General features: G+C 37.3%; 1 protein-coding gene across 1 annotated transcript; it reads right to left on the bottom strand.

Annotated features, from left to right (window-relative positions):
• Positions 1 to 2,386: 2,386 nt before the first annotated feature.
• Positions 2,387 to 10,335, bottom strand: LOC136718894 (galectin-related protein). The gene is made up of 5 exons (XM_066696687.1): positions 10,085 to 10,335; positions 9,462 to 9,545; positions 9,282 to 9,370; positions 8,628 to 8,808; positions 2,387 to 8,228 (listed from the first exon to the last, which is right to left on the bottom strand). The coding sequence occupies exons 1-5, from the start codon at positions 10,133 to 10,135 to the stop codon at positions 8,085 to 8,087; spliced, it is 549 nt and encodes a 182-aa protein (XP_066552784.1). The 5' UTR covers positions 10,136 to 10,335; the 3' UTR covers positions 2,387 to 8,084.
• Between the last annotated feature and the right edge of the window lie 1,530 nt (positions 10,336 to 11,865).

Genomic DNA, 11,865 nt, shown 5'->3' on the forward strand with positions numbered 1-11,865 from the left:
ATTCTTCACTGAAAGTACAAGTCTGATATTGTTCTTGGAAAAGTATTATGAAGTCTGGTTAAACTGGTTCTTTATCTCATAAAGTGGTTCTTTATCTCTTAGCTTGTGTAAAGTGTCAGTCACCCTAAATAAGGGCATCTGCCAAAAAAAAACAAAAAACATCATAATAAATAATAATCTTTGACTTTACACATATACATTATATGTAGGCCTATAAAGAAAACATATATAGGATATATCAAATTTAGGGATTGACCTAGCTAAGTATTTACGATATTACTTATTCCAGCAACCACAAAATAGTTCAAGAGATCATTAATACCATGCATTAGACCATGCAAGCAGATCACAGCTAAACTGATGATGAATGACAAGTAGGAGACTTAGTTTGTAGTTACTTTATTTTTCATAAATTGTATCATAAACAGGATAGAGGGAATTATTTTTCTTTTTATTCTAATCAGTCAGAGGGGTTAATAGCCCAGTTGTCATTAAACACTGAAATTGACTTGAAGTGACAGTCTTAGCCTATGGAGATTTATTCAGCATGGCTGGGAGTTGCCTGCAGTGTAGCATAATGATTTCACTAGGAAAATGGTCAAGTGTGGTAGTAATCGAAAGACAATTCCAGAAATACTTTCTGCAAGTTTTGCCCACTGTCCAGCCTTTAAAAACACAAGAACAAGAAAACAAGGACTTTCTTTAAAGGGAGAGTGTGCACAAAACTGATTCAATAGCTTATAACAAAAACTATTTATTCTAAAAACACATTGTAGTATCACAAGAAAACATGTTTGAATAAAAGGGGGAAACAAGTTTTTTTTACTTTAGTAATTGTTTCTTTCACAGTTTAAGAGCTTACCTGTTTGTTAGGGAAAACTAAATGAAGATATACAATTTTTCTTCAGATAACATATAGTACACACAGCATAAAGGTCACTCTTTCCAGTTAGGGAATTTGCCTAGGAATAAACTCCTCAGACAGCATTCACATTGTAAAAATGCTAATTTACTTCCATCAGTCCCAGGAGAGTCCACAATAGAAGTGATACACCTTAAGGAACCATTGGTCTGGCCTTTATCCCACACTAATCAAGCCCTGAGTTAATATTTACTCAGGAAAGCCTGGAGAGCTACTGCAATGCAAAATCCTGGAGCTTTGACTCATACTGAGTATTAATTTATTTTTAAGCTTTAGTGAATTTGTGACTGACATTAGATGACTCAGGCAAACAAACTCCCTGTAATTTTAAAGTCTTAAAATGAGGGAGTGGGTGTGAGTGAGTACATTGTTTACCAGCCTTGCAGAGGGGCATTGTTAATTAAGTCAGCTTAATTCTTTGGCCTTCAGGTTAGAGCCTACAGAAACCTTTTCCGCATCACTAAACCACCCTGCCTTAAAGAGAAAGTAGCAGATTTTTTTGTTATAAAAAAAACATGAGTTTCACATCCCTATGTGTTGCTACATACCTGCCATCTTACAGACAAATAACAGCTATGGCTTTCTTAAATTCACAGTAAAACATCTAAAGAAAATGTGTGAAAAACGCATCTCTCAGACAATGTTGGATAAAACTGAAACTATACATTATATTTATAAAACTATTTCAAATCCTATATCGTGTTTTGGCTGTGATTCGTATTGCAATACGTTTAACATATGTATTAAATAAGTTACACTTTCAAGGGCATTTTAAAAATACATTTTTAAAAAACAAATAGAGCTATGCTGTGCTGGCAGCACTATAACCTGCCATGGTGTGATCGGCAGTATTGAGCACTGAGGAGGATTTGAGATCCTGAGAGAACCTGACGCGTGTAAAATACTAATATAAACTAGACCAGCACTTATCTATATCATAGTATAGAACATGCACATTTTCTATTTTTGTGTGAATTTGCTCATATACCTGGTCTTTGTGCTAATGTATAGAACATGCATATTTTATGTTTCCTTTATTCTACCTTTTTCTAATGTATTTAATATATTTTTACAATGTTTGATTTTTGTGGTTGTTATTTTTGATGAAAATGAATGTTACGTTTGTTATGTAAAAATGTAAAAATCCTGCCTTCAGTGCATATTTGACTCAATTTCTCTCTGACAGGGAGAGATTTGAGGGAGCCATGCTTTAAAATGTGTTTTGCAAGCTCACAAAAAATGAGTAAATATCGGCAGATATATTGGTAATCAGGAAATGTAGCTTCCAATTATTGGTATCGGACCCAAAAAACCTGTATCTGTCGGGCCCTAATATATATTAAACCTACTCCAACCATTAGGAAATAAATCCTGATCCCAAGAAGTGATTAACCAAGGAACACATGAGCTAGTCAGTGCAGTTTGGCTCAGTACTTTCAACTGAGAGAAATCAGTGGCACCGGGTAAAAGGTGATAAGTTTATTAGTCTGCAAATTAGCTTTAAAAAACAGCACAAGGGAACATTCAAACTGGAAATAACACAATTACTGGAATGACTTAATCCAAAAGAAAACACTAGCTTTCACAAAGCCAAATGGGCAGTTTATTTAAAATGTCTAAAAATAAATAGCTGTCATGGCATCTCTGAAAACGCAGCCAATTCAGGACTTACTTTCTCACAGAATAAAAGTAAAAAGAGCATATTTACAAACACTTTGTACAGTAAGCATGCTGACTGCATATCAGTATCTGGTAACTTTAGGCATCATCAGTTAGTTAGTGTTAGGACTTATACCAGATCTTTAAGGAAACAAAATGAATACATATTACACTTCTTAATAACAATTAAAAAATGCCAAGGAGCATTTCTTCAAACTAATGATTATGCTACGCCATGTATTTGGTCTTGCACTTACACTTAGATTTGGAAAAGGTGCTTTTGTTTATAATTTCCTCCACAAATGATTGAAACGTTGGTTCAGAAAGTGCTTTTTTGATATATAAGTCAATTGGTGAGAGTATTCTTCAATAGACCTTCCCCTATTTGAAAAGTCTAGCTGTCATTTGCATGCTTACATTATATGTAGTGAAAGTATGAAAATAATCAGTGACAGCTTTTAAAATTTCATAACAGGCCTTCTATGAACAGTAAAAAAAAAAAAAAACATGATTGTACATACATTACTTTTTCAACTTAGCACAGATATATCCTCTGTATCAAGGAATACTATAAGGTACATAGTTTTAGCTTAATAAAATCACCAACAACTCTAATAGTCCACATCAAAGGCCTGATTTTTAAGTTCTTACTGCAGTGAAGTAGTACATTCTAATTTGAGGGAAGTAATTACTTTCTTCCATTAACAAATGCACTCAGAAAAGTGGTTTACATTTTTACACCACTTGAGGTAAATGTCCAATACCATTTTCATCGTAATAAAAAATATATATGAGCAATTCCGATACCTACTATTACTCAAATTGACCAGAACTGCTAAAACTTGTCAAATCAGGCCTTTACATATACAAGATACATCAAACCGACAGACAAAGCCAAAACTTGGTTACAATCAGGAACAATGACATTCGTTTGAACTGATCAAGTACATTTCTAAAGGCCCTTTTTTTAGTTTAAGTAACAGTACAGTATTGATTTGAAGAGAACAAAAGCATGCTTTATAGAAACTGAAATCTCTGAATTTTTTCCAGTTCATGGATTTTTTTTATTAATTTCAGTGTTACTTGACTGAGATGAAGACGAGACAAATGTGGACCCAGATGGAGAGGTAAGAAGTAGTAACATTATATTATATAATCCTGTTAGACGGTTTGAATCTGTTCAAGGCTGACAGACACCCATAAGGCATTATGTAAGCATGCTGGCTTTCCTCAGATTAGAACTGGGTTGGATTTTTAGAATATTGAAACCATGAACAAAAAGGCATGGTCAACCAAACCCTCAGTGTGAATACAAAAGGGAGTTGAACAATTTGGCTTCAGCTAATTTGACTTCAAAGGACATTCAATGATTTGTTTGTTCTCTTGGTCTACAAGCCTGCAGAATGGTATAAGACACATTAATTCAATAATACTGCTGTCACTACATTCTTGTAACATGATTATTGCCTAAAATATCAGATTCTGATGTGCTGGCATGTAACCCTGAAAACATTAAACCATCAGGAACATTCAACCAGAGTTACTCCCCTCACCCCCAGCCACTTTATTGGATCCACATCTAAAGGGGCACCATTTTCATAATTTACAAACACTTAGTTTTTTTGTAAACATTGCTTTATATACATTTCTCAAATGTAAAAAGTAAAATCATGACAAAAACACACTTAAATGTTGAGATGTACTCTGTTAAATGTATGCAATCTTTCATAACTCAATTGTACCCCTCAGTCTCTATGATACCTGTAGGGCATTAGCATTTCATACAAGGAATTCCCTGCCACCTTAGCTATGATAAAATTGTGTTCATTAGGTAGTTTAGTGTAGTCCTAGAGAAGAATGGGAACCCTCCTATCACCCACCACCACACAGATGATTAATTCATTTTAACCAGGAAGATCTTTTCTTTTATGAGTGAATTAATATGCCCCTAAAACCAGGGCTTATTGCTTAATTACTGCCAATCATTAAAAAGCAAAAATTTGGCATATTTCCTTAGGAAGAAAGTTCTTTACAGTGCTATGCTTGAATTTGGCTCCTCTCTCCATGCTATTTTATAGCTAATACCCAGTTTCACTGACAATACCCTTATTTGTTTATCATATAACTTCATATACAAGCTCTTAATTATTCTCTAGAATCATAATTTAAGTTCAGTATTCCAAATCTGTATTCTGATTAGTACGTTTGTGCAGTTAATGCCTATGTTTCAGTGCCAGTATTGGCATGCTAAGGAATACAGTAATCGTAATCATACAGTAATACAGAATACAGTAAGCTGCCTGTCCCTATGTACTGACTTTAAAATACTGATTAGCAACTGATTCACTCTTGCCACAAGGTCAACACATTTTATAAACGCATGGCAGAATTGAAAAACTTATTCTGGCCTGGTCCTGCCAAGAAATAAAATAAATTCCAGATTTTTTTACACTATAACACCTACTGAGGTACCTTCAAACATACAATTATATGAACATTCGTTGTCACCCATGTAGCACATTACAGTTTGAAAATCACTGACCAAAACAACACATGGCCAAATTATTTATGCAGCCCCACTAGGAATCGACAACAACAACAAATCATACTCAAAATCATGATTATGTATTTCTGTATGTTACCAATAAGCTCTGAATGGCTAACCAGACTTCCTGTGTATGCAACCATATATCCAGCCCAACAGGAGAGTCCCCTAAAAAAGGAAAAATCTCTATTATAAAATAGTATTGTTGCAGCAGTAGCACCTTGAACAACCTGCTCATCTGTAGCTATGCAGCACAGCTAAAAAGCCCACTGCTTGCTGAGAAGCTGTCACAGCAAAACATGCTACCAAAAACAGAGAGCAGCTGTCAGGCATCACAAGATCATACAAAATGAATCCCATTTTATGTACATAATTGTACAGTGATCCTTTATTTGTTATCTTTATGGGAGGGGGGCGGTTATTAATAAAATAAACACATTTATACTGTCTTTCAGTCAGAGTGTTTGCCCGTATTACTACATTTAAACACTGACTCTGAGTCCGCTTCCATTATCTGTGTAATAAAAGGAACCTGCAGAAAGGCTCAGTCATGGGTTTGTCGAGTTAAAATGGCTCAGGTGCCACGTCTTATCAGAAAATTGATAAAAAGCTTTGTTGTTTAACCCTTTCAGAGAGATGTTCATGTAAATAGTTCTTCCATAAGGAATCAACTTTTATAGTAGGAACCTCGGACATCTTGAGTGTTTCTCCACCTGATATGTGAGTGTAGAGTTATGTAAATAATTTAAATCTAAAACTTATTTTGCCTCAAGCAGGTACCAGGACCATAGTGACTCAATACTTTCTCAAATAAACTGTTGCCAAACACTGACTTAATATGAGAAGGGGGATGGCATTTCATTTTAAGGCTAAGTCTTTTCTCTCACACACTCTAATTTTACAGTGCCTTTGTGTCAAGCACAGTCCAAGGGAGCACACTGTCTTCTGGCTTTGCTAATACCAAGCTCTAAATTAATTAATGACATCCCTTAAATTAACCAATCAATCTGTAGTTAAATGTTTTCTGCTGCACTGAAGGTAGACATTTTATGTGTCAGATTTCACAGGTAAGTTAAAATCAGCACCTGTTCTCAACTGTTGAACAAATGAAAGGTAAGATCTAACAAAGAAAATAATTATTACAGTTAAAGGCACACAAACACAGAATAGAGTGTGTCGCGAAGACTGGGATCAAAATACTACTGTGTCCCAAAACACTACGCTACAACCTTACTATGGCAATACAAAGAAAGGGCAGGAGGAAGACCAGAACAGCAAGTAATCCCTACACTTACTCAGGGTACCAGGCTGAAATCATTAACAATAATTATAACTATAATTAAGAACAATAAATTATAAATCATTTCAAAATTAAAATTCTAAGCCATGCAATTTGACGAGCTAAAACTAGATTCTGGGTTCAGCACACTAGAGTATATGTCTACATCTTATATATCAGACCGTGTTGTGTCTTCTTGAGCTTCTGGCTGTTGCATTGCTAAAACCAGTGGAAGTACAGCGATGCAGCTCCCTCTGAATATGTCAGAGGAGCTACTTCATGAGACAATGATGAGCCAAGCGCACACGACAAGCCTAGATCTAGAATACAGAGCAGTGCAAATATGCTGAAAGCCTTGATAAAAATCACCTCTACTTTAATCACGAAGGAAACAGGAAATATGGTATCTCTATTTCATACGCAAGATAAATACCACTTTTCCTAAAGGCTAAACTCTACCCAACATTTCCGCACACCTCAACTAAAACAATAAGTACATTCATAAAGCAAGAGCCTTATTCTTACGAACTATCACTATTCCAAAGCACTACAATAGAAGATAAACTCCATGTAGATCAACACTTTCGCTGTTCAGATTACAGATGTGAACTCTGCAATAACACCAAAGTGTTTACAATTTACTGTTTGAGGTGGTGTATCTTGGCTTCTACTGCTCAAAATACAGATCATGTGCCCAGCAACATGATTTCACCGAGATAATATCACATAAGAATGCTATTCCCGGCAGAAAATATCCTCAATCTTCATGATTTAGAATATACCAAATTCGATGAGCTGCTGATTGTTTTTGTATTGGATTATTTATACGGTGTATTCAATGCAGTGATTGTCAAGACTATTCCACTTCAAACAGACTACATGATGTCCCCCTTGTAGCCCTATAACAGCTATAATCTATTCACTACTGTGCTGCACTATTTCAGTGCAAGAGTCAATGTACTGAAAATTAATGTACAAGAAAATAAAAATGTAAATAAACCTTAGCCTTACATCTTAACCTTGCATCTCGAAAATGCCTGGATAAAAAAAATCTGCTACATCATAATTAGAGACATCACAATATACTCATGATGCTGATTTCAGTACATTTACATGTTAAAATTGAATTTCAGTTTTACTAGTCCGGTTACAGATGTAATTATCTTCTGTGAAAAAAATTAGCCCTAATTTCAAAAAATATTTTCTGTATGCTGATACTAGCAACTCCCAAGCTTATTATTGTCACCATTATTAATATTAAATATCTTTCAAACAAATAAATACATCTATAGATATTGTTTCATTTCCTGAGAGCCGATTGCTTTTATCAATACAAAAATGCATTTTTGTATATAAGTAATTTCTAACATAGCACAGAAGAATCCCTGTGATATGCATGAGGACTGCACAGGTTATATTGTGATCTCAAAAAACTAACTGCGCAATAGCAACCATTAATCCATGTGCTATTTTGACGGCAATGCGCCCTTCTGATAAACTGACGTCAGACAGATGACTTCAGTTTGTTTGTACGTATCATCACAACAGAGGAAGCTGACAGAACAAAAAAGCAGCGTTGTCAGTGTCATTACTATTGTAGTGTTGCAGTGTGTGTCGGGTAGCTTCCGTATCAGCTCCCATCTCCACCTGACGGAGTCCCCCTGCGCTTAATGGTCAGATTAACCCAGTTTAGTGATCTGTAGACTCCCGTTAATCCTTATTGTGTCAATGGCTGGCAAAGTCCCCACGCGGTGATAGAAGTCAAAGAGCTGATGGCCGTCCACAAATATCCGGAAACGTTGGTGTTCACAGTGAATTTCAATCTAAAAATATTAAATACAGTCATGAAGAAATGCAGCCCTTTGTTAAGCTGCAAAAATCAACCGCAAACAATAATAATAATAATAAAACTGAAAACAAATGATTGTAATAGAATAGCCTATTTTTACATTTACACTATTTATTATTTTATTTTTAGTAATTAAAATTAATAGTTACTTTTGCAAAACAGGCAAAACTGTTTTTTTTTCACTCTACACTGTACAGTTTTGCCATCAATGTCTACTATTCCTAAATATTTTAAAAATGAATGAATCAAAGTTCATTTAAACAAAACCTATAAACAGAATGCATACATTTCATGTGGCACACATAATATATCTGAAACGTTGTTATTTCATAGTCCCTTCTTAACCATAATTGATATTTATGCATGTAATTACCCTAAATGGCTGGTCCTGGATGAAGGGGAAGTAGGGGATAGACGTCTCCTCCTTGCCCCACTCCCCAGATACGCAGGCCTTGCGGAGGAACTGCTTCTCTGCGAACCGGGCGCTCAGCTCCAGGGCCACATCAGCGGGAGGGTCCTCCTCTAACCCACCGCAGGCCAGGCTAATATCAAAGCTGTGTGAACAAGGGCTCATGAAAACACTGAGCTGAAGCACAGCAAGTCAGCTATGAACTATAGTAAAATAGCCAGCTATTACATAATTATGAACCTGCATATATATAACTGCTGCCACTTGGTTAACCTAATAGATAGTTACATAACAATTAGACCCAGTCACCAGCTGCCCAATCTTTCCAACCTTCTGGCGTTTGGTTTTAACACAGAGATAATGCATTTTCATCCAGTAGCAAATGGTGAACAAGGTGTTACATGAATTTAATCAAGTCTAACTTCTTTTGTTGCTGTTCAGACACAGAAAGCATATCAGTTCAACCAGAAAAGCGGGTAGATTTGTCACTGCAAATCAATCCGGCAAAACTGTGCGTCCTACCACCCAGCTGGTTTGGCAGAGAGAGAGAAAAGACATGATCAACAAAACCTAAAAGAAAAAACAGAAACTTCACTGTGACTGTTGGAATGGATTTACCTGTCCGGCTCTGGATCCACAATGCCCATCACAATGATCTTCTTGCCTGGTCTCATCCCACCCTTGATGTGACCACTAAAAGGAACAGTCTATTCACAAGAAAGCGAGATGTATCAGCGTGTTTATTGGCATTTCACACTCAAATATATACTAATCAAAACTATCAAATAACAAAATTACCAGGAACCGTGTTATGTCTTCTCTATCAGGGGACCACAGAGCGGAGCTGCCAAAGGAATTGTTCAGGTGTGCATCTTCAATAGTCTGTACAGACAGACACAAAGAAAACTGATTTAAAACAATTCATCTTAGTAGCCCAAGTCTCCGAGTGGGGTTAAAGCACATCTATTCCAAAGTAAATACAATTTGAATGCAAACATCACAGGGAGGCAAAATAATGTGTGGAAGCCGCTATTACACGTATCTCACAGCAATTGTCTGCTGTGTGATAGCTGCCGATCCGTATAAGAACATCTGTGCACATCTGTCCTTTGAAACGCCTGCAGAGCTGCTTAAATACCCAGCACCATCTTATCCAAAGCCCTTAGTCTAAAAATACAACGTTGCTCGAAAGATGCTGCCAAAACACCTGTCGGCCCGTCTCCAGGAGATCTCCATCCCGGTGCATGTAAAGCCCCCTCCGGTGAGCAGATACTGTATCCACGTTAAGTCTGTGTGCAAGGCTGACATTTGCGGTTACTGTAACACATAACAAAGAGGTGTTGCACCACCATCCCCCCCCAATAAAAAGCCCACGACCTCCCTGCATCGCACAGTTGCTTGATTTGTATTGCATTACTTACTAAACCGTCCTTTCCCGTGCCCGATCCCGCCATCTTGTACAGAAATACCATAGAGCTGGATGGATCAGCTGAGCCGGGAGGCAGGTCAGTCCCAGGCAATGTGGCAACACTGAAGCAGTTCCTGCAACAAGGGATTTGTGTGCAAAACGGGATATACAGCAGTAGCCTCCTGCAGGACGAGCACAATTGCTGACGTGTAACCACAGATAAAAGCTTAATCCCTGTCTGCTCATAAACACTAATTCCTGCTCCGAGACGACTGTGGTCTTGGGCTCCACCAACAGGAAACGCGCTCACAATCACAGGGTTGCACATTAAAAAAGGATATTTCTATATTTTACATGTTTAGTTTAGTGGTGCCATAGAGAACAGGTGTATATGATGTTGATACATTATTATTTTTACCCTGCCACATTTTATTACCATGTTTTTACCATGGTGCACTACACTTTCTAACCATTTTAACCACATTTTGTACCATGAGAAACTATATTTTACCATGTGTTAAGCACCCTACACCACAATGCATCTTACTGTATTTTTACCACAGTATACCACATTCGTGTAGGGGACAAAAGTGCTACAGCCTCATATTTGGCCCATGGTCCCATTTATCATTTCTTGTTCCCTTATGACACTTTTAAGCCACCTTCTGCCACGCTTTATATTTAAGGGGTTTTGATTAATGTATGATCAATGATTATAATAAGAGTACTTACATATACTTATAGTAACTTACATACTATCACGAATATGAACGTCCTGCTATTATACTACAGCTACTAACCTGCTTACTATTACATACTATTACTGATGCATACTTCCTAACCTAAAATATACTTCCACTACTATATGTTAATATGTCTTGTGAAATGTGTCTCTTTTATTGTATAATGTGCATTTGATTAGTACTAGGATGGGAGACATCACAGGGACGTCAGATACACTACATGGCCAAAAGTATGCAGACACCCCTTCTAATTAGTGGATTCGTCTATTTCACCCACACCCATTGCTGACAGGTGTATAAAATCAAACGCACAGCCATGCAATCTCCTTAGACAAACATTGGCGGTAGAATGGGCCGTACTGAAGAGCTCAGTGACTTTCAACGTGGCCATGTCATAGGATGCCACCTTTCCAACAAGTCAGTTCATCAAACTTCTGTCCTGGTCAACTGTAAGTGCTGTTATTGTGAAGTGGAGATTTGTCAAGTCAAGATTGGTGTGGAAGAACTTCACTGGCCTGCACAGAGCCTTGACCTCAACCCCATCAAACACCTTTGGGATGAATTGCAACGCAGACTGCGAGCCAGGCCTAATTGCCCAAGATCAGGGTCCGACCTCACTAATGCTCTTGTGGCTGAATGGAAGCAAATCCCTGCAGCAATGTTCCAACATCTAGAGGAAAGCCTTCCCAGAAGAGTGGAGGCTGTTAGAGCAGCAAAGGGGGGACCAACTTCATATGAATGCAAATGTTCGATGAACAAGTGTCCACATACTTTTAGCCATGTAGTGTAGCTGCTGGAAATGGTGGTAATATAATGGACCAATGGGTGGTGCTTATCTCCTCTGTTCCAAAAAAATACATCCAAAGCAGTGCTCCAATATGGTGACAGAGGGTGCTGTTGTGTTCCACTAGAAGAGGCTGTTTTTGGAGAAGTTCAACTTCCTGTAGTCTAAGTGGAGATTAAGGCAGGATGTTTATTCCTGTCTTCAGCCGTGGGGGAGAGTACCCAGTTCCCAGTTTCCAGAGACTCTGGGAGACTGAGGGTTCAGGGT

This window comes from Amia ocellicauda, chromosome 23 (genome assembly GCF_036373705.1).
Source record: "Amia ocellicauda isolate fAmiCal2 chromosome 23, fAmiCal2.hap1, whole genome shotgun sequence".
NCBI classification, from domain to species: Eukaryota; Metazoa; Chordata; class Actinopteri; order Amiiformes; family Amiidae; genus Amia; species Amia ocellicauda.